The sequence below is a fragment of the Leucoraja erinacea genome, chromosome 14, assembly GCF_028641065.1.
Source record: "Leucoraja erinacea ecotype New England chromosome 14, Leri_hhj_1, whole genome shotgun sequence".
Classification (NCBI taxonomy): Eukaryota; Metazoa; Chordata; class Chondrichthyes; order Rajiformes; family Rajidae; genus Leucoraja; species Leucoraja erinaceus.
In genome coordinates, this window is record NC_073390.1 from 24618981 (window position 1) to 24643410 (window position 24430).

Sequence of the window (24430 nt, forward strand, 5' to 3'; positions counted from 1 at the left end):
GGGAAATCAGGGATAGTATCAAAGCGAAGGATGATGCGTACAAATTAGCCAGAAAAAGCAGCATACCGGAGGACTGGGATAAATTCAGAGACCAGCAGAGGAGGACAAAGGGCTTAATTAGGAAAGGAAAAATAGATTATGAAAGAAAACTGGCAGGGAACATAAAAACTGACTGCAAAAGTTTTTATAGATATGTGAAAAGAAAGAGATTAGTTAAAACAAATGTAGGTCCCTTGCAGTCAGAAACAGGTGAGTTGATCATGGGGAACAAGGATATGGCGGACCAATTGAATAAGTACTTTGGTTCCGTCTTCACTAAGGAAGACATAAATATTTTGCCGGAAATAGCAGCGGACCGCGGGTCAAAGGAGTTGGAGGAATTGAGTGAAATCCAGGTTAGCCGGGAAGTGATGTTGGGTAAATTGAATGGATTTAAGGCCGATAAATCCCCAGGGCCAGATAGGCTGCATCCCAGAGTACTTAAGGAAGTAGCTCCAGAAATAGTGGATGCATTAGTAATAATCTTTCAAAACTCTTTAGATTCTGGAGTAGTTCCTGAGGATTGGCGGGTAGCAAACATAACCCCACTTTTTAAGAAGGGAGGGAGAGAGAAAACGGGGAATTACAGACCAGTTAGTCTAACATCGGTAGTGGGGAAACTGCTAGAGTCAGTTATTAAAGATGGGATAGCAGCACATTTGGAAAGTGGTGAAATCATTGGACAAAGTCAGCATGGATTTATGAAAGGTAAATCATGTCTGACGGATCTTTTAGAATTTTTCGAGGATGTAACTAGTAGCGTGGATAGGGGAGAACCAGTGGATGTGGTGTATCTGGACTTCCAGAAGGCTTTTGACAAGGTCCCACATAAGGGATTAGTATACAAACTTAAAGCACATGGCATTGGGGGTTCAGTATTGATGTGGATAGAGAGACCTGGTTGGCAAACAGGAAGCATAGAGTGGGAGTAAACGGATCATTTTCACAATGGCAGGCAGTGACTAGTGGGGTAGCGCAAGGCTCAGTGCTGGGACCCCAGCTATTTACAATATATATTGATGATCTGGATGAGGGAATTGAAGGCAATATCTCCAAGTTTGCGGATGACACTAAGCTGGGGGGCAGTGTTAGCTGGGAGGAGGGATGCTAGGAGACTGAAAGGTGACTTGGATAGGCTGGGTGAGTGGGCAAATGTTTGGCAGATGCAGTATAATGTGGATAAATGTGAGGTTATCCATTTTGGTGGCAAAAACAGGAAAGCAGACTATTATCTAAATGGTGGCCGACTAGGAAAAGGGGAGATGCAGCGAGACCTGGGTGTCATGGTACACCAGTCACTGAAAGTAGGCATGCAGGTGCAGCAGGCAGTGAAGAAAGCGAATGGTATGTTAGCTTTCATAGCAAAAGGATTTGAGTATAGGAGCAGGGAGGTTCTACTGCAGTTGTACAGGGTTTTGGTGAGACCACACCTGGAGTATTGCGTACAATTTTGGTCTCCAAATCTGAGGAAGGACATTATTGCCATAGAGGGAGTGCAGAGAAGGTTCACCAGACTGATTCCTGGGATGTCAGGACTTTCACATGAAGAAAGACTGGATAGACTTGGTTTATACTCTCTAGAATTTACGAGATTGAGAGGGGATCTTATAGAAACTTACAAAATTCTTAAGGGGTTGGACAGGCTAGATGCAGGAAGATTGCTCCCGATGTTGGGGAAGTCCAGGACAAGGGGTCACAGCTTAAGGATAAGGGGGAAATCCTTTAAAACTGAGATGAGAAGAACTTTTTTCACACAGAGAGTGGTGAATCTCCGGAACTCTCTGCCACAGAGGGTAGTCGAGGCCAGTTCATTGGCTATATTTAAGAGGGAATTAGATGTGGCCCTTGTGGCTAAGGGGATCAGAGGGTATTGAGAGAAGGCAGGTACGGGATACTGAGTTGGATGATCAGCCATGATCATATTGAATGGCGGTGCAGTGTCGAAGGGCCGAATGGCCTACTCCTGCACCTAATTTCTATGTTTCTATGTTTCTATACACACAGGTGCCCTTATGCTGACAGAAACACACGGATAGACTCAGACTGGCACAGACTGACTGACAGATAGACAGACAGACGCAGTGGGTCGGCCTATATTTCTCCACAGCCACATCCAGCATGTAGGAGGATTGCTGCAGCGTCTCAGGGACTCTGTCTGTGGGGCCGGTTGACACCTGGAGGCTGGGCGTTGAGCGTGTGCAGGGAGCCCCAGGTTGGAGCACAGACGGCTCCGCCTGTCAGCGTGGGGAGGGCGGCGTTAGTTAGTTAGTTACTGCCCTCGATGTGCCGGCTGCCCTTTGACGCAGGACTGCTGCTGGAAGCTGGAAGCTGGAATTAAATAATGAATTGGCGAGATCACGTGAAGCGTCGCTCTGAAAATTCAATTTGCTGGCGAGACTAGATCGCCTCTCTCAAACTCCCCAGCCCAGCGGCCCCCGAGACCGCCCGCAGAGAGGGAGACCGTTGCTGAAACAAGCCCCGTGGTGAACGATTCGGGGGTGAGTGTGCCTGAATTTTTGCAAATAATTCCCCTCGTGTCTGTTGCATCTGCGGGTCGGTTGAACGAAGCTCCGTCTGCCTGTTTAGAAAACCATCTAGTGCTGCGGTTGTGTAGAGATAGGTGGGATTGATGTGCGAGACACGGGGCATGGGGGGTTTGGAAAGACTCCGCCGTTTGCAGCCAGCCACGTCCCGGACAACGAACGCGCAGGGTTTCTCTGCAGGAAATGAACGAGTCTGCACCAAGAAGGTGTCGTCATGGTCCGCCTGGACATATTGCAGCTTTCTCTGCAAAAGTCTTCCAACACGGGGAGAAATGGAGCGATAATTTAGTTGGAGCCCGGCTCAGACAACGGCGAGATTCGCTGGGGGGAATGCCGCAGTGTCACAGGACAAGAAATATTATGGTTCACGAGATGTGGTGCACTCACCTTTCTCTGGTTCCTGCCTGTAATTCGAGGATAAAACATAATGCAGATGCTGGAGACCAAACAAATAAAAACAAAGGCACACGCAACTGCAGGTGCTGGAGTCTTGAGCAAAACGCGAAGTGCTGGAGGAACTCAGCGGGTCGGGCAGCGTCTTTGGAGGGAAACGGGCCTCTGAAGAAGGGTCCCGACCCGAGACGTCTCCGCAGATGCCGCCGGACCCGCTGAGTAGTCCCAGCACGGTGTTTTGTAATTAAAAACGGAAGAGGTTGGAAATGCTCAGCGGGTCAGGCAGCATCCGTGGGGAGGCATAGACCCAGCGTGTTGGGTTAATTTTCTCGCGATCCTTGCACTATTCCGAGGTTGCTGGATGAAAGCTATTGAATGAACCGAGTGTGAGGGAACTGAGCATATAATAAATAATCAGCGCGCCCCGACCTGTTACTGAGCGACTCGCCTTCCTCTCCCAGTCTCCGCGACCCGGGCGCTATCCGTGGTGCTGAAAGAACAAAAGGTAAATCTAAAGTAGACACAAATGCTGGTGAAACTCAGCGGGTGAGGCAGCATCTATGGAGCAAGGTAAATAGGCAACGTTTCGGGTTCGAGTTTCTCCAGCATTTGTGTCTACCTTCGATTTTCCAGCGTCTGCAGTTCCTTCTCAAACAGAAGGTAAAATCTACATTGCTCAGACATTGTTGGTGACAGGCAGCGCCGGTTCTGGTCGCAATACCGGGCGCACTTTGCCATTGTAATGTAAACGCTGAACATTAGTCAGATTCGGGTAAGGACAGGATATGCAAAAGGACCGGTGTTCGTGCGTCGAGTGCCCCCCAATATACTTACTCAGCGACTTACTCCAGACTCTCATTGCAATCAGCGCCATTCTATGTTTGTGTATCACCGCACACAGCCTGTTCGCTGCAAGTGTCAAATGTTTGAAAACCGATTCTATCCAATTCCCTATAGGATAAACAATAATCACTGTGCTCGGCTCTGTACTAATTAGCATACTCACGTTATTCCCAATTGTAAACATATACACGATTTTTACACGGAAATATGTGCACGCATATACATGATTGTTCTTTAATATGTCACATCATATGTATTGTGTGTCCACATGCAGAGCAGCTGCAAATACAGCCAATGCTTATGTCATTCAGTTTCAGGGCTCAGAGAAAGTCCACTCTTAACATTTCAAACTTCCCTTTGCTGCCCAGTCTTAATCTGTGAACTGAGCTGACTATTTACTGGGAGAAAGATCAAGGGGAAATAGGAGGATGACGCTGATGTTTCCCCTGCCCACTGACCATGGTGTTCTTGATTATAGAACAGGTAGAGGTTGCCCACACACTGCCAAGAGATCTTTGGTTCACTCACTTTTAAAAGACATTTGGACAGATACACAGATGGGAAAGGTTTAGAGACATATGGGCCAAAGGCGGGCAGGTGGGACTAGTGTAGACGGGTGCATTTAGATCGGCGTGGGCAAGTTGGCTTTTTCTGTACTGTGTGGCTGTGTGACTACAACTCGATGATTCCCTGCCAATATCACAAACGCCACTCTTGAATTTGTAAGGCTTGCTGTACAAATTTCATCACGGAGCTGCCTTCTTCAGATCCCTTCTGATTTATCTTCAGAAATCCTCCCCCTTATATCTGGGAGAATGGCTGCTAACTACTGCGTATACACCCCGAGGCTCAGCGCTGGTGACTGTTTTTTTCTCTCCTTCTTGAATCATTATAGTTCCAGCTCTCGGTGAAATATTAGTGCCCTCCTGCGTAGTGTCGTTTCATTATTACAGTGCAGTCATCCTGAATCTCAGCCCCCTTCGAAAGGCGATTACTTTACACTGCTCAGGGGCTGAGAGAGAAAATTGACCCATAAATCTCCAGTAACCACTTCAAGTTAACCCCCATCTTCATTGGTCAATGTATTTGGACATTTGTGGTCAACACAGTAGATTTATGGTTAGAAATACACATTCTAATTGCAAATTTCTTCTCTTTGTAAATAGAGCACTGTGCAGGCTTTATGTATTGATGGGCAAGAGCTACTTTCATTCCATTTCCTTTGCTTTAGCAGGGGTGCGTCAATCTAACAAGGGCAGGTATAAGTGGGAGTAGTGTTGCATTGGGTTGGGGAGGTGAGATGGCACAAAGGTCTCTTCATGATCTTTAGACTTTGTGACATTTGGGCAGGTTCGATGAAAGAGTCCATCTTCTCCTACTATCTGAAATCTGAAGAAGGATCCCATCCCAAAATGTTGTCTGTCCATTCCTGCCACAGATGCCGCCTGACCCATTGAGTTCCTCCATCACTTCGAATTTTGCTCAAGATTCCAGCATCTCTTGTGTCTCCAGTTTTCTCCATCTTATCAATTATATGTTTGAACATTTATCTTTTAACAGTTAAATGGTTAAAACTGCATGGGGTGCAGCCTATCCCTTCAACAGCATGAAGATTGTTGCAACTGGAATGTCATTTAAAATAAATAGCAGGCTTCGAAACTAACTTTACCTTGCTCCTGATTTATTTCCTTCATTTCTTAATGATTTAATATTATTCTGGTCTCTATGGATTTCAGGAAGTTGGTCATAATGTTGCATACTTTTGATAAAGATTGTCGCTATTGGTGAAAGTGGGAGGATCTACCTAAATCTAGATAGAGACGTAGAACTGTACAGCATGGAAGCAGACCCTTCAGCCCATCTTGTCCATACCAAACAAGTTGAGATGGTCCCATTTGTCTGCATTTGGCCCGTATCCCTCTAAACCATCCCTATCCATATATCTATTCAAATGTCATCAATATCACAATTACACCAATTCTATAGCTTCCTGTGGCTGTTCATTCAAGATATATTCCATCTTAAAATCTCTCTCCACTAGCCTGTGCCCTTTAGTTTTTAGAATTAACTGTGGCCACGGTGGCTCAGCGGTAGAGTTGTTACCTTACAGCGCTTGCAGCACCGAAGACCAGGGTTCGATCCTGACTATGGGTGCTGTCTGTACAGAGTTTATCCATTCTCCCCGTGATCTGTGTGGGTTTTCTCCGAGATCTTTGGTTTCCTCTCACAGTCCAAAGACATACTGGTTTGTGGCTTGGTGTATAAGTGTAAGTTATCCCTAGTGTGTGTAGGGTAGTGTTAATGTGTGGGGATCACTGGTCAGCACGGACTCGGTGGACTAAACTAAACTAAATCCTCTACACCGGGAAAAATATATGTTATACTGTTGCGTACGCTGATATGAGGCAATGGAGACATTGTAAATGGGACAAGTTCTTGACATACTGAGGGGAAAGTCTTTGATGAAACTGGTAATCATGGTTGGTGTCCTGGAATAGTTTCCCATGACTGTGAAGAGCAATCTCCAATGGCTACACTCAGCTTCCTTGGTGGGAGCCAGGACTCTCTTCTTTGGAAGATCTGTGCATTTGCTCCTTTTGCCACATGTTTTGCAGCAGACTATTAATAGCATTGTGGCCTGGTTCGGCAACTTGAACGTCCAGGAGCGAAAAAGACGACAAAAAGTTGTGACCACTGCCCGGTCCATCACCGGCTTTGACCTCCCCACCAGCGAAGGGATCTATCATAGTCGCTGCCACAAAAAGGCAGCCAAAATCATCAAGGACCAACACCATCCTGGCCACACACTTATCTCACCACTGCCATCAGGAAGTAGGTACAGGAGCCTGAACATCCAGGTTCAGGAACAGTTTCTTCCCCACAGCCATCAGGCTGTTAAACACAACAAATAAGCTATGAGCTCTGAACTGCAAAATACTATATTATTATTTGTTATTTGCACTATATTTGTTATTTATTGAACTTTTTCTTTTTCCCCCCCATTATATACAATGTTTACATATGCACATATTCTGTTGTGCTGCACCAAGTAAGAATTTCATTGTCCCGTCCGGGACATATGACAATAAAACACTCTTGACTCTTGACTCTTAATGTTGTGATGTTAATCCCCACCTTTGCTCTGCAATTCATCCCTTGCATTCATGTCTGGATCAAAATTGCAGAGAGGTTTTGGTGGATTCCATACCAAGCAGGCATTTGGTGAGTGGATGTCTCTTCTCTGCACCAATTGATTATTATTTCTGTCACTTCATTAATGGCTGTGCTGCAGCAGAGAGGGTGTTTGAATTTACAGGCATGAAAACATAAAGACAGGCTCACCATTGTGAATTAGTGTCAGAGAAGCTGTGGAGAGGATTGTCAACTGAAATGGCTACCTCTGGCACACAGATACTTAACCTTGAAGCTTGAATGTTGCCAGTTAACGATAATTATAGCCCTACCCCCTCACTCATCCATTGGCAGAACTCCTTAGAAGTGACATTAAGGGTAATGGAACAAAGTTAGGTGATGAAATTAAAGTAAGTTGAGCTTGAATCAGGTGGGCGAGAGATGTGCTGAATGGTGAATGGTTATTCTTTCTTTTCTACTTACTCTGTCAGCTGCTCTGCCAACGTTTGAGAATTGTAACATTCCTTCATCTAGCAAATGATAATATAATATTGCTTTTTATATTAAGAGGCTGTTTGGCCCATTGTGCTTGTGCCAACTTGTTCCTGGTATTGGTATTTGGTTTATTTATGTCCCGTGTACTGAGATACAGTGACAAATGGTGTCTTGCGTACTATCCAGGCATATTGTGCCATTTATGAGTACAATCCGTAGTGTAAAAGTAAAAATAAAAACAAAAAAACTGAAGCAAACAGAAAATAAAGTGCAACAAATATTTCCTTTACAAGTGTAGACACAATTCCCCTTTTCACAGGTAATTGCAGCCTTGAACTGCTGCCATGTTAAGTCTAAACTCTTTATCTGGCCCTGCTCTTTATCCTTCTCATTAGCCTGTCTCAGATTGTTATAATCTATGTGGTGTGTTTTCACCTGGTGATTTCTCCATCATAGTGCCAATTTTCATGTTGGTTTCACTGCCATTCAACAGACCCAACAGGATCAATGGAGAGAGAGGAATCAAAGTTTCAGATCAATGATCTTGATTCTGTTTCCTTCTCCATTGATGCAGCCTGATCTACCAAGAGTTTCTGGCATTTGGTTTGTTGCTAACATCTATCTCTACTGTTTGCAAATGCTTGGAGTGAGGATATTAGTCACAATTTTCAATTATATCATGGACAATGCTCAGGTGAGAGGCAAATATCATTTGAGCAGCTCCTAACTTTCATTTTCAAAATCTTTGGGTGCACCATTGACCAGAAATGCACGTGGACCAACCATGTGAATACAAGGGTTACAAGACAAGGCTGTATGTCAGGTGGTGAGTGACTCAACTCCTGATTCGCCAAGGCATTTCCACCATCTACAAGTCAGATACATCCTGCATACACTCACCACTTGCCCGGAGGAGTGTATTGGCAGGAAATGTCAGGGCATGATTTAAGGTTATGAAGAACCATAAAGGAATTAAAAGTAACATTAGCAAATTTGCAGATGACACAAAGCTGGGTGACAATAGACAATAGACAGTAGGTGCAGGAGTTGGCCATTTGGCCCTTCGAGCCAGCACCGCCATTCAATGTGATCATGGCTGATCATTCCCAATCAGTACCCCGTTCCTGCCTTCTCCCCATATCCCGTGACTCCGCTTTTTTTAAGGGCCCTATCTAGCTCCCTCTTGAAAGCATCTAGAGAACCTGCCTCCACCACCGTCTGTGTGAAATGTGAAACGGATGCTATGAGGATGCAGGGTGACTTGGACAAGTTGGGTTAGTGGTCAGATGCATGCCAGGTGCAGTATAATGTGGATAAATGTGAGGTTATCCACTTTGGTGGCAAGAACAGGAAGGCAGATTATTATTTGAATGGTGTCCGGTATAACAAGAGGAGTTGAGTATAGGAGCAAAGAGGTCCTTCTGCAGTTGTACAGGACCCTGGTGAGACCGCACCTTGGGTATTGTGTGCAGTTTTGGTCTCCTAATTTGAGGAAGGACATTCTTGCTATTGAGGGAGTCACTGGGCTTGTATACACTGAAATTTAGATGGATGAGATGGGATCTTATCGAAACATCTAAAATTATTAAGGGATTGGACACGCTAGATGCAGGAAACATGTTCCTGATGTTGGGGGAGTCCAATACCAGGGGCCACAGTTTAAGAATAAGGGGTAGGCCATTTAGAACTAAGATGAGGAAAAACCTTTACACACAGGGAGTTGTGAATTTGTGGAATTCTCTGCCTTCGAAGACAGTGGACGCTGATTCACTGGATGCATTCACAGAAGAGTTAGATAGAGTTCTTGGGGCTAGCAGAATCAAGGGATATTGGGAGAAGGCAGGAACCGGGTACTGATTGTGGATGATCAGCCATGATCACATTGAATGGCGGTGTTGTCTCGATGGGCCGAATGGCCTACTCCTGCACCTATTGTCTATGTATCTATGCATGAAGAGTTCCATAGACATACAATTTCTTTCTTTTCTCAAGTATAACAGGAACACCATATTAATGAAATTAGTAGTGGTAATTTTGTTTTGCATATAATCCAGTAAAGTCATTCGCAACACAAGCATAATCAGACATTTGTACAGGAGTGAAAGAATGGAGTCGATTTCTTCTGCGGCAGTACACAAAGAGTCGCTACATTTCTGTAGCTTTCCAGTATCTTACAGATATCGAGTCTTATCTTGGCCTTTGTAGATACATCTGAGGCAATGCCTCGTCCTTACTTTGCAAAACAAACTGGAATGTGAGCAGATTGTGAGAATGGTTAATGCATCAACAAGTTCTAGCACAGTGCACGGAGCTTTCCCATGTGCCAGGGGACTGTCTGGTACAAGACACAAGCCATCTGGATTATGTATTGGATGACTGTTGCTCACTGTAAACCATCATATCCAAGCTTGACCTCACCTTACAACCTATAAATATTTATTTTCAGCAGCTACTGAGCAGCTTTAGAGACGGAGGTGAAGGAACCCTGGGTTGCCGCTCAATGTAACTCAAAAGCACAGACATTACAACTGGATCCCAGCTTTATTCAGCTGGCGCATCACTAGCCAGACAAAATGTTACAAGGTCATTGGACTGGAGTTTGAGGGAGCACAGCATCCAATGATGTACAATGCCTGTGCAAGTTGGAGCACCTCTTTTAGGTGTCAGAATGCATTGCTTACAAAAGAGTTGGAAGTGTTGCTAATTATACAGCAAGGATCTGAGCGTCAGGAGAGACAGTGTGTCTAGTCAGCCAGTGCGATTTAGCTGCTCGGGAATGAAGAACAGAATGAGCTGAGTTTGTGTTTAGTTCATTGTCAGGTGCACCAAGGTACAATGAAGACCTTTCGTTGCATGCTAACCAGTCAGTGGAAAGACAATACATGGTTACAATCAACCCATCCACAGTGTACAGATGCATGATAAAGAGAATTATGTGAATAACGTTTAGTGCAGCATGTCCAGAATGAGGGTGAATTACAGTGAATTAACTCAAAGCCAGCTTGATCAAGAGCCAGGTATGCAGGAAGTCTAAAGATATTACCAATATGGACATTTTTCCTGTAGATCTCTTGTAACAATACATAACTAAAGAGAATGAATCTCAACAAAACAAAGTGCTGGAGGAGCTCAGCGGGTCAGGCTGCATCTGTGGAAGGAACGGACAGATGCCAAGATCAGGGCCCTTCTTCAGACTGGACCAAGTTCTTCAAACTTGTGTCTGAAGGGGCCTGAAGCGTCGTCTGACCATTTCTGTCCACTTCCGTCCACAGATGCTGCCTGATCTGCCGAGTTTTAGCTTAGTTTAGACATACAGCGCAGAAACAGGCCCTTTGGCCCACCGGGTCCCCACCGACCAGCGATCCCTACACACACTAGGGACAATTTTTACATTTACCAAGCCAATTAACCTACAAACCTGTACGTCTTTGTAATGTGGGAGGAAACCAAAGATCCCAGAGAAAACCCACGCAGGTCATGGGGAGAACGTAGAAACTCCCTACAGACAGCACCCATAGTCTGGATCGAACCCGGGTCTCTGGCGCTGCATTCGCTGTAAGGCAGCAACTCTACCGCTGCGCCACCGTGACCGCCTACTAAGTCTTCCAACACTTAGTGTTTTGTTCAAGATTCCACAATCTACAATTCTTTGTGCCTCCTGAATAATTCCCACACTTGTTGTAATTACCTGTTCGGATGAAAGATTAGTTGATAGCAATGATTACGATTAATAAACTTGGATTTCATTAATTACTGAACTTAACTGCCTCACAGCACCAGAGAGACGGTTCGATCCTGACCTCGGGTAGTGTCTGGATGGAATTTGCATGTCTGCCATGTGACTGCGTGGGATTTCTCCGGTAGTATTTCTTTGAAGAGGTTGTAGAGGAGGTTTATCAGAAGAGTCCCAGGTTGAGAACCATCAATCGTGTGCAGCCATTGGAAAAGTTGGAACTGCCTGCACACGCAAACTGGGGGAACAGAATCTCATATTTCACTTTTGTTTACAACCCAGCGGTAGGAATATTGATGAAGGGTCTCGACCCGAAACGTCACCTATTAAAAATAGGTGACGTTTCGGGTCGACTTCACTTTTAAAAATCTGAGCTTTCTCACTAACTGTACCCCTCTGCTCTCTGTTTCCTTTCACTTTGGCCTCACCTGTTGTATTCATACAAGGTGTGATTTGACTGGATAGCACGCATACAACGTTTTTTACAATGCCAATAGCTATATTTTAAGCAACAAGGAAGTGCAGATACAGGTTTATACCAAAGATAAACACCGAGGTGCTGGAGCAGCATCTCTGGAGAAAACGGATGGGTGATATTCTGAGTATGGATCCTTCTTCCTACTGAAAGTAGAGGATGGAGTGGGTGTGAAGAGCTGGAGGAAAGATCAAGGCTGGCAACAAATGACCTCAGACAGGCTGGTGCCCTGGTGGGCCCATTGGTGGTTAGGGAAGGTGATAAGAGGGAAACAATGTGTAGAACTGTGGAATTGGTAAAATGGCTAGGTGGAGGAACAGAGCAAGAGGGGAGGAGAGAAGGGAGGGGAGGGAAGTGTAAGTAGAATTTACTTGAAATTAGAGATTTAATGTTCATACCGTCGACAGACACAAAGTGCTGGAGTCATTCAGCGGGTGCTCTGGATTCCTCCCACATCTTAAAGATGTGCAGGTTTGTAGGTTAATTGGCCCTCTGTAAATTGTCTCTTGTGAGTAGAGAGTGGATGAGAAAGTGGGATAACGTAGAACTAGTGTGAATGGGTGATCAATGGGCGGCGTGGACTCGGTGGGCCGAAGGGCCTGTTTCCATGCTGTATCTCCAAACTAAACAACTAAGTCTTCCCAAAGTTAGTGCTTTGAAACACATCTACATCATGGTCAGCGTGAACTCAATGCCCATTCACTCCACAGAAACTGCCTGGCCCGCTGAGATCCTCCAGCACTTTGTGTTTTGCTCAATGTTCCATGCTGTATTTTTTGATCAATCAATCAGCTCTCTGGTGTGAATTGAAGAATGGTTGGTGTACAACTGCATGAGCATCACAAAGCAGAGGTTGAGTTACATTGTCATCTTTGCAAAGCTAATGACGGAGCATCAATTATCGTCCAAGCATCATCAACAATTTTTCATTCACCATGAATCTCTGATCCGAGCAAACTGCTGGAAAACTGACACATAATCTAAGGCGAGGTTTCAGACACTGTTATTTTCATCAATACATTGCCCCCATTATGTTTAACCATGTAAACAATTCCAAAGTGTATCTGGTGCCTCATTCCAGTCACAATGCTGCTTAAAGGCCAATAATTGCAGCAGAAATGGGTCCTGAATTAATCATAAGAGTTTAAATGGCTGTGTCTTCAGTGAGATTGAAGCAAGCACAGTTGGAAATGGCAATTTCAACATTATATCCTGGTAGTTGTATTTTCATTTGGACCAAATAGAAACACCCTTATTAAACAGCCTTACTTCGATCATTTTTCCCCTTTGGTTTCCAGAAAAGCTGAGTTTAGTTACATTTTGTTTAGAGATACTGCATGGAAACAGAACGATTGGCCTACTGGGTTTGTGCCAACCAGTGATTACCCCGTACACGAACACTGTCTTACACACTAGGGAGAATTTACTATTTTTACCGAAGCCAATTAACCTACAAACCGGCATGTCTTCCAGAACGTGGAAGAAAACGCACAAGGTCAGGGAGAACATGCAAACCCCACAGACAGGACCCGTAGTCAAGATAGAACCCGGGTCTCCGGCGCTGTAAGGCAGCAACTCTACCGCTGCGCTAATGTGCCGTACTGAAGCACTGAGAGTGAACAACAGCTACAGGGATAGCAAAGGTTTAGAAGGATATGGGCAAAACACGGGCAAATCAAACTGGCTTAGATGGTGCATCTTTGTCAGCATGAATGTGTTGGGCTGAAGGGTCTGTTTCCATGCTGTATGAATATGATATTTTAGGTTTAGGTTTATTCTTGTCATATTTATAAACCTGCATCTGCAATTCCTTGTTTCATTCAAAATAACTCTTGGTTTATTATTGCCATGTATGCTGAGATACTGTAAAAATCTTTGTATGTGTGCTATCCAGTCAAATCACACCATACATGAGTGCAACAGGTAGTGCCAAAGAGAAAGGAAACAGAGAGGAGAATATACAGCTTGTGAGAAAGCGCAGATTTTAAAAAGTGCAATGTTCACAATGTGGTAGATTGGCAGATCAGGAATTCATCCAATTAATCTAATATATCAATTAGAGTCAGGGGAAATTTAAAGGATGCAGACTAAAATGTTGAGTGATCTTGACAGAATTGAAGGAAGCTGTTTCCAATGGCAGAGAAACTGATAGTAATTGCCAGAAAACTGACGGGGAAGTGAGGAAATAAAATTACCCAGTACCACAAAGTCTCCAGTAATGTGCTGCAGGACAATCGAAGGATATTTAGTGGCAAAGATTCTCAGTAATGTATAGAGTGGTGGGAAATAAAGAGGCGGGCCTGAGTCTAATGGAGAGCTCTTGTTGAAGAACCAGGCCAGACATGGTGAATGTATATTCACCTTCGATCCTTATCATCCTATGATTCTGATTAGACAATGGAAACCAAGAAAGGTTATTAATGACAGGAGTTTTCATTTCCTTTGGTGAGGCCACTTGGAGTTTAGACTTGAGAGATACAGCATGAGAACAAGCTGTACACCAACCAGCAATCATCCCATACACTAGCAGTATCCTACCCTCTAGGGCCAATTTATAATTTTACTGAAGCCAATTAACCTATAAACCTGTAATACCTTGGAATGTGAGAGGAAACCAGAGCACCCGGAGAAAACCCACGCGGTCACAGACAGGACCCATTGTCAGGATCAAACTCAGGCCTTGGGCGCTGTGAGGCAGCAGCTCTACCCGCTGTGCCACCTGGCCGCCCTATTGAAAACACCTCTTTTCCATAAGGCTAATGTTTACTCCGATGAGAAGCCCCAGATTCTCAAACCCACTTACCTGTTACCAGTTTCAAAAAGGATCGATACCTAAAAAAGGTCATCTGTCTATTCCCTCCACAGATTCTGCCTGATCCACGAGTTCCTCCAGCACTTTGTGTTTTGCTGTAGATTCCAGCATCTGCAGTTCCTTGTGTCTCCATTCCCTGGAGATTTCTGATTGGTGGTTGAATAATCACCACTTGATGGTCATCTAGTCTATGAAACGTCATTAAATGCTGCCATTGGTAATAAACTCACTCATTCAGATTAAAGAACTCTCCACAATTGTTGATATTAATTGCCAGGGAGCAGTTTCGTCAGCCAACGTTTGTAGAAGTGGTTTCTCGGATAATTAGTGCCACTTAGCAACTGTCTGTCCTTAGTCTCCATCCTGGTTAAAATTCTCTGCTGTTGCTGTCTTAAACATCTCTTTGCCTTCACATTTCTGTGCATCTTAAGTAACAGGTTTAAGGTGGGAGGAGGCAGGTTTAATAGGAAAGTGAGGGACAACTCTTTCATGCAGAGAATGATGTATATATGGAAAGAATGATGTATATATGAAAAGAGGAGGTACTTGAGGCAGGTACTATAATAGCATTTAAAAGACACTTGAAAAGATACATGGATCAGAAAGGTGAAGAGAGATATTGGGCCAAATGCATGGATTTACGAAAGGTAAATCATGTCTGACGAATCTTATAGAATTTTTCGAGGATGTAACTAGTAGCGTGGATAGGGGAGGACCAGTGGATGTGGTGTATCTGGACTTCCAGAAGGCTTTCGACAAAGTCCCACATAAGAGATTAGTATACAAACTTAAAGTACACGGCATCGGGGGTTCAGTATTGATGTGGATAGAGAACTGGCTGGCAAACAGGAAGCAAAGAGTAGGAGTAAACGGGTCTTTTCACAATGGCAGGCAGTGACTAGTGGGGTACCGCAAGGCTCAGTGCTGGGACCCCAGCTATTTACAATATATATTAATGATCTGGATGAGGGAATTGAAGGCAACATCTCCAAGTTTGCAGATGACACTAAGCTGGGGGGCAGTGTTAGCTGTGAGGAGGATGCTAGGAGACTGCAAGGTGACTTGGATAGGCTGGGTGAGTGGGCAAATGTTGGGCAGATGCAGTATAATGTGGATAAATGTGAGGTTATCCATTTTGGTGGCAAAAACGGGAAAGCAGACTATTATCTAAATGGTGGCCGATTGGGAAAGGGGGAGATGCAGCGAGACCTGGGTGTCATGGTACACCAGTCATTGAAGGTAGGCATGCAGGTGCAGCAGGCAGTAAAGAAAGTGAATGGTATGTTGGCTTTCATAGCAAAAGGATTTGAGTATAGGAGCAGGGAGGTTCTACTGCAGTTGTACAGGGTCTTGGTGAGACCACACCTGGAGTATTGCGTACAGTTTTGGTCTCCAAATCTGAGGAAGGACATTATTGCCATAGAGGGAGTGCAGAGAAGGTTCACCAGACTGATTCCTGGGATGTCAGGACTGTCTTATGAAGAAAGACTGGATAGACTTGGTTTATACTCTCTAGAATTTAGGAGCTTGAAAGGGGATCTTATAGAAACTTACAAAATCCTTAAGGGGTTGGACAGGCTAGATGCAGGAAGATTGGTCACGATGTTGGGGAAGTCCAGGAAAAGGGGTCACAGCTTAAGGATACGGGGGAAATCCTTTAAAACCGAGATGAGAAGAACTTTTTTCACACAGAGAGTGGTGAATCTCTGGAACTCTCTGCCACAGAGGGTAGTTGAGGGCAGTTCATTGGCTATATTTAAGGGGGAGTTAGATGTGGCCCTTGTGGCTAAGGGGATCAGGGGGTATGGAGAGAAGGCAGGTATGGGATACTGAGTTGGATGATCAGCCATGATCATATTGAATGGCGGTGCAGGCTCGAAGGGCCAAATGGCCTACTCCTGCACCTAATTTCTATGTTTCTATGTTTCTAAATGTTGTGAAAATGGATAGGAAAGGTTTAGAGGCATATGGGGCAAATGCAGGCTAGCTTAATGGGAATGGAATAAAGGGCAATGTTTCTGTGTTGTGTGACTCTGACTATAATAACCTGAGACAGTTGATACTGGAATCTGGAACAAAAAAAAAGCATAATATATTCTTAACTTAGATGGCGAAGTGTGCACTATTTCTTCAAGTTTGCTGACAGGTGTGTCGTTAAAATTAGAACGATGCTATTAGGAAGCAGTGATTCTGTGCGACCTATTTTTGTTTCTCTCGTCCACGTGCGTAGATTGTCCAGGGGATTGAGTGGATGTGTGCACAGGCACTCATCACGTGTGGACAGCACCTTGTCCACGACTGGCCTTGTCCACGATGCCTCGCTCCCTGATTGATCGTTCTGCTCTGTTGTGAGATGCAGACGCGACTCAAAAGTCAGACACACAGAGAGAACGTTGACAGCATCCCAGAGACTTTGCCCTGGGAGAAGGCACCTCTGACTATACGACCAGGCAAATCTCAGCAACCAAGTTGAGTGAGTGATGTCTTCTCCCCTCTCCCATCAGGCAAAAGGTATAGAAGTGTGAAAATGCACACCACCAGATTTGGGGACAGTTTCTTCCCAGCTGTTATCAGGCAACTGAATCATCCAACCACAACCAGAGAGCAATGCTGAACTACTATCTACCTCTTTGATGACCCTCACACTATCCCTGATCGAACTTTGCCGCCTTTACCTTGCACTAATAGTTATCCCTTTATCATGTATCTTTACACTGTACATAGATCGATTGTAATCATGTATTGTGTTTCTGCTAACTGGTTAGCACGCAACAACAGCTTTTCACTGTACCTCGGTACACGTGACAATAAACTACATAAACTGTATCTCTAAACTGAAATCAATAAACTGACGTCAGGCATGCCAACTATTAATAGAAGAATCCTCAGTTGCGTGCTGTTTATTCTGGTGATTCTACCCAATTAATTAATTCAACTTGTCCCTCTATACCTATCGATTTTTGCTGCTCTGAATCAGCCTGACTGAACACTGAGCTGTCCTTTTCCAGTAAACTAATTGTTTTTTAATAAACGCAGATGCCGGAAATCTGAAACAAAAATAGGATATGCAGGGAAAACTCAGCAAGTCAGGCAGCGTCTGCAGGTAGAGGAGAGTGAACATTTCAGATGTCAATAAATCATCTTTGACTTGAAACATTTGGCATTGGCATTTTGAAAGTGGGTTACAGTGGATAAATCCCCAAGGCTTGACAGAATACATCCTTGGACCATGTGGGAAGCTAGGGAGGCCTGTGCATTGATATTTATATCATCATTAGCCACAGGTGAGAAATTGACAGGAAGGGTTTTGGAATGGATAGGAATGGGCCACATGCAGGCAAATACAGTCTCACAGCATGGAAGCAGACCCTTCAGCCCAACATGCCCATGCCAAACAAGTTGTCCAATCTACACTGGTCCCACCTTCCCACGTTTGGCCCATATCCCTCTAAACCTTTCCTATCCATGTACCTGTTAAAATGTATTTTAAATGTTGTTCTTACACCTGCCTCTACTCCCTCCTCTGGCAGCTCCATCCTTATACCCATCACCAACTGTGTGAAAAAGTTGACCCTCAGTTTCCTGTTATATCTTACCCCTCACACCTTAAAATGGGACTAGTCAGCTCTGCCAACCTGGTCAGCAAGGACAAGGTGGGCCGAAGGGCTGGTTCCCGTGCTGCATGACTCTATAGTGATGACTTTAATTGGTTTCTTCAAGTTGGGACAGACACTGATAGAGTAATCTAGGTTCCTTTGCTCATCAATTCTGATGCAACGCCATATCTCTCTCCCCAACTCACCATAATAGGGAGAGGTGGGCACCAGGGCTGTGCTCTAGTGGAGGTACTAGTGTGGAGCTGGGGGAGTGGAGGTTGGGGGGAGTGCGGCCCTGTATGGAGTGGGAGGTGTGTCTTAAAGGAAAGAAAGAGAAGAGAGGGAGAACATTGGGCCAAGGAGGAGAGGGAAATTGAGTTAGAAATTGGAGAGAAATGGAAGGAGAAAAAAAGGAATAGGAGGAAGGATGATTGGGACATGATAGGGAAAGGAAGTTCAGGTGGAGGAAAATATGTGGTTTAAGGTGGGAAAGAGGAGAGCAGGTTGGGAAGAGAGCATAGAAAGTGAGGATTAAAGTGGAGAGGAGAGAGGCAATGAGAATCCTGTGAGGGATAAATCAATGCTTCCTTATATTTCATAGAACATAGGACAGTCCATCAGAAGAAAAGGCCCTTTTGGCCCCCAATGTCCATGCCGATCTACTCCCTTCTGACTGTATGTGATGCATATTCTCCAATCCTCCAGTCCCTGCATATCCATGTACCTATCTAAAAGCCACTTAAATGCCATTATTGTCTCCATCACCACCTCTGGCTGGTTCCAGGCACTTTTGTGTAAAAGAATTAGCCCTGCACATTTCCTTTAATCTTTTTGCTTCTCATCTTAAAGCTATGTCCCCCCTGAAATGTCCACCCTGGGGAAAAAAGGTCTGTCTTTCTACCCTATCCATTATAATTTTATATACGTCTATCAAGTCTCCCCTCTGCCTCTGACATCCAGAGAAAACACTCCAGGCTTGTCATAGATAAAACCCTCCAATCTAGGCACCATTTTGGTAAACCTCCTTTGCGCTTTCTCCAAAGCCTGAACATCCTTCCTGTGATGGGGCAAAAAGAACCGCACACTATACTCCAAATGCAGCCTGACCAAAGTCCTTTAAAGCTGCATCATGGCTTCCTGTCAAACACCTTCCTGTCCTATTTCCCCTCTTACCGTCTCATTAGCTTATCTAGAAGGCCTGTGTCCTGACTCATGCCGTTCCCCTATCATCAGTCACCTCTCCTTATCGATAATACTCTCCAATCCAGGCAACATTCTGCAGCCTCTCCACATTCTTCCTGTAATGGTGCAACCAGTTCTCCCCTCGATTCCATGCAGGTACATGATGTTCCCCAGAGAAGGAAACTTTTGTGTTGGTCTCAGGGCCCCGTTCTGACCCTCTTTGCCATAGGGCAGTCTAATGTTGCCCACGCAGTTACAGGGAGAATGTACAATCTTGTACAGACAGCACCTGTAGTCAGGATTGAACCCAGGTCTCTGGCGCTGTGAGGCAGCAACTCTACAGCAATGCTACTGCGCCATCCCTTATTTATTATTACAGCATTTCAAAGTCGGGTGTAAAAGACTTTGGAGGGTTTCTGAGTTCTGCAAGGCTCTATATACTTCAAAAGACTTTGCTTTGATTTTACTGTTCATTTGATCCTTTTGTTCATTTCCAATGATGGTTGTGAACACAATGGGACCTCCCACTCCCCGCAATACCTGACTCAGTGCACAGCCCATGATCAACATGCAGTCACTCACATAAGGAGCCTGAATTACTCAGAGCACAACAGGATCCTGAGCCACAATGAGCTGAGTCAAGTGCAGTGAGCCTCGTTGATTCTTCAAACACTTGCACACACGTAAGAGATGCATGTGTGTGTGCACATATGAAGGCATACAAAATGCAACAAACTCGCAAACAATTTAAACACACACACTAACACACAGACAGGTACAAATATCCACACGGTCACACAGAACCATTTACAAATACTCTCAAGGCACATCACACGCAATAGACACAAATACTCAAGCAAACACGCATACGAGAACATGTATTCACAAATAGACACCCTCATATTGGCACATGCGAAAATCCTGCAAAATCTTAAAAGATATTTGGACAGGATGGATAGGAAAGGTTTAGAGGAATATGGGTCAAACATGGTCCCGTAGGACTAGAGTAGATGGGGCATCTTGGTCGCATGAGCAAGTTGGGCTGAAGGGCCTGTTTCCGTGCTGAATGACACTGAGACTCTATGTGTGTATATAACATGTACATCTACTCAACCTGCTGGGATACAAACAGTGTGTAATAGCTGGAGTGCAGTCCATGAAAGGTACAGCTTAGCTTGAAACCTAGACTACATCTTCTAATGCTTATTTTCCTGCAGGTTCTCTGAAGAAGTTGCAGTGCGGAGAAACAGGCAGGAGACCAAGGTATTGAAACGCCCCAAACTGCAGAGATTGTGGAGAACACAGTCACAGGTATTCCACCCGCTTAGGCAGAGTCTGACCTCACTGGATGAAAAGCAATGGTTGCATAGTGATGTAGCCAGTAGAGCTGCTGCCTCACAGTGCTAGAGACACTGGTTCGATCCTCACCTTGGGTGCTGTCTGTCTGTGTGGTGTTTGCATGTTATCCCTGTTATCGTGTGGGTTTCCTCTGGGTGCTCCGGTTTCCTCCAAGTCCCAAAGACGTGCGGGTTTGTAGGTTAATTGGCCCTCTATAAATTGTCCCAGTGTGTAGGGAGTGGATGGGACATTGGGATAACATAGAATGTGTGTGAATGGATGATCGATGGTCAACGTGGACTTGGCGGGCTGAAGGGCCTGTTTCCATGATGTATCTCTAAACTAAGCTTAACTAAACAGCACGGAGATATTTAGACTTCAGACTTTTGAGGTACAGCCCAGAAAAACAGGACCTTCGGCCCATCAAGTCCACGCTGACCAATTATCACCCTGTACACTAACCTACACATACAAGGGACAATTTTACAACTTAACAAAGCCAAATAACCTATAAACCTCTACATCTTTGTAGTGTAGGAGGAAGCCAGTGCACCCGGAGAATACGCGGACACATGGAGAATGTACAAACTCCATACTGACAGCACCCATAGTCAGGATCACACCCGGGTTTCTGGCGCAGTAAGGCAGCAACTCTACCGCTGCGCCACTGTGCCCCCCTAGTTGGTCTGTTAGTGTTCTTGACTGGGATGTTGGTTGAGCGGTAAAGGTTGGGAAGACCAGGAGAAGCAACTTGGCTCCGTTGCCATGGGCTAGTTTACATCCACCAGGAGAGCCACTCTGTCCTAGAACATTAAATCAGACATCCACTTCACACAGGAGAAGTCCATTCTGCCCATCGTGCCTGTGTTGGTGCTTTGAATATCAAATTAGCCCTATTCTCTTGCACTTCCCCCGTAGTTGTGTAGATCCTTCTGACCCGCTGATTTTTTTCCAGCACTGTTGTTTGCTCCAGATTCCAGCATCTGTAGTTCCTTGTGGCTCAGTGTTATTATCTGAACCTGTCTCTTGTGCCTCTGTTTATGCTGAATGGGCAATGGCTAAATATTCAAGCGACCTGTGCAGATCTGACCCTGTTGTTCCTCTCCTGGTTCCAATTGTTCTATTACTTAGGCTTCATCTTACCAGCGATGATATCCACTTTGATTCTCTTTCAGTGCCTTCTCCTCTCAGCCGTGGAGGGTTATTGCAATATTGATGAAGTATTTTTTTTTAATCATTATCCAACTCGGGGCATTATATGCAATCAGAGACCGAAGTTTGCTGTGACTCGATAACTGTGTGTGTCATGTTATACACTCTCTGGATCAGACAATCATCGCCAGCCAAGCTGGATGCTGACATAACTGTTTCCATGTTAGCTTTCCATTATGTAGGTCAGAGTCGGCCAGGTATCATTGTTTAGCATACCCTCCTCAAAGTTGGAAGTTTTAATGTAATTAGATTAAAATGAATGATACATGAAAGACATTAATGTCAGTCTGAAGAAGGGTCCTGACCCAAAATCTTATTTATCCACTTTATAGTCATATAGAGTGGGAACAGACTCTATGGCCCCATTTACCCATGCTGACAAAGATGCCCCACCTGGGATTAGGATCAAACCCAGGTCTCTGGTGCTGTGAGGAAGGAACAGGACCAGCTACTCCACTGTGCCACTCACCTAGATCTCAGAAGGACCAATCTCCTCTGCCTCTCCATATCCATCCATTTCCTACATATCCTTCCTCTCTAAAATTGTCTTGAATGCCACTAGATGTCATAGAGTCATATTGCATGGAAACAGGCCCTTTGGCCCGACAATGGACATGCTCACCAAGATGCCCCATCTACCCTAGTCCAACCTGCCAGCGTTTAGCCCATATTTTCTAAACCTATCCTCTCCAAGTACATGTCCAAATATCTTTAAAACGTTGTGATGATATCTGCCTCAATTACCTCCTCAGATGATGAAGGGTTTTGACCCGGTTAAATGCAGAGAAGCCGTTTCAAGTGGCAAGATGGGTGATCGCCAGAGGAATGCAAGTTTGATGGAGGGAGATTGAGGAGAATGTTTTTACTCAGAGAGCTGCTGTGACCAAAAGGAGCAGATTCAACAGGAGGGTTCGAATGGGATCAGGACAAGTGCTGGGATTCTGCAGAGCTATGGTGATAAAACAGGACAGTGGAACAAATTAGAAAACTAACAAATACATGGTGGGGTGAACATACTTGGCTTTGCAGAGTCGTTTTATGGTCCAATGGACCAGCTTGACCATTTATGGAGAGGATACCTTGAGTTATGTATTGTCGTATAGAAAACTTTCCATGTTTACCCAGGTAGGGCCTATATGTCACTCTAGATTCACACCAATATTATATAGCACATACTCCAGAAGATACAGAATCTTGATAGCATGCACCAACAGAGGGGAATTATTCCCCTCTTGTTGTCAGACTTCTGAACAGTCCTTCCATAAGCTAGGTATTGTCCGATTCACCTCTACCCCATTTTGGATGCTTGACTTTGTCTGTGGAACTGATGCGCTACAATGCTGAGAATTAGATTGTGCACCCTGTATCTTCCCCTTTACCTAATGTACTTGAGTTTGGCTTAATTGTATTTATATATGATATTATCTCATCTGTTTGGAGAGCATGCAAAACAAAGCTTTTCACTGTGCCTTGGTACACATGATGATGATAAACCTGAACCTAAACCCAACATATGTAAATTTGGAGATATACACAAGGTGCTGGAGTAACTCAGCGGGCCAGGCAGCATCAGTGGAGTAAAGGAATAGCTGATCTTTTAGGTCGGAACTCTTCAGGGTTGGAGTGTTGGATAAGAAAACTGCCTTTAATATTTCTAGTACTTCTGTGGATGTTATTGTTGAACACTTTTTAAGGAATTCTCTCTTCTGTTTGTTCTGACAGATTCGAGGAGTTTCCGTCAGCCGTCATTCACGGACCCAGCACTATGTTCCGCGTGTCCTGGCCCACAGCCCTGTGAGCGGCTGGATGGTCTCTCCTTAACATTCTATTCTCCACAAGACCCCTCCGTCCCACTGTGACCCACAAGTAGCGGCTGCAGCCCCCCCCCCTCTTGTTACGATGAGTGGCTTCCTCTCGTACCTGGACCCCCGGCGGGTGCACTGGGGCGCCACATGGGTGGCGTTGCATTCCCGCATCCTCCGCACCAAGCCGGTGGAATCCATGCTGGAAGACTCCACCCAGCACGGAGCGGGCCACTCCAGGCTGGCCCAGGTGCTCACCACCGTGGACCTGGTTTCTCTGGGCGTGGGCAGCTGTGTGGGCACTGGCATGTACGTCGTCTCGGGCCTGGTGGCCAAGGAGATGGCAGGACCTGGAGTCATTGTCTCCTTTATCATCGCGGCAGTGGCCTCCATCTTATCAGGTGAGTGGCTGCAGGAAGGAACACTCAGTACCTTTCCGAATCTCAGGCTGTGTGCAGCCTAGTGCTGAGTCCCACTGACTTGGGCTTGGACCTAGGATGTCCTGAAGTTGGTCTCACCAAGGAGCAGGGGAAGGTCATTCATGTTCATATCCATGGAGTCAAATCTTCTTCGCATTCAACCATGACTGAACTCTCTTTCACTCTCAACCCCATTCTCCTGCCTTCTCCCCATAACATCTGATACCCTTACTAATCAAGAATTTGTCAGTCTCCACTTTAAAATATCCAATACCTGCCTCCACTGGTGAATCTGTGGAAATAATTTCCACAGATTCACCACCCTCTGGCTAAAGAAATTCCCTCTCATTTCCGTTCTAAAGGTACATCCTTTTATTCTGAGGTTGTTCCCTCTGGTCCTAGACTCTCCCACTAGT

At 45.0% G+C, this 24430-nt stretch overlaps 1 protein-coding gene across 3 annotated transcripts in view; it reads left to right on the forward strand.

The window, feature by feature from the left end:
* The first annotated feature begins 1151 nt into the window (after positions 1–1151).
* The window catches only part of LOC129703419 (probable cationic amino acid transporter), a 62993-nt gene continuing 39714 nt past the window's right edge, over positions 1152–24430 (forward strand). The window contains exons 1-3 of one of the 3 annotated variants that reach the window (XM_055645842.1): positions 1152–2537; positions 20461–20554; positions 23516–23996. In XM_055645842.1, coding sequence (XP_055501817.1) covers positions 23693–23996 — 304 coding nt within the window. In that variant the 5' untranslated portion in view covers positions 1152–2537; positions 20461–20554; positions 23516–23692. The remainder of the gene's footprint in view (positions 2538–20460; positions 20555–23515; positions 23997–24430) is intronic. The other 2 variants (XM_055645843.1, XM_055645844.1) reach the window with 2 other exon arrangements.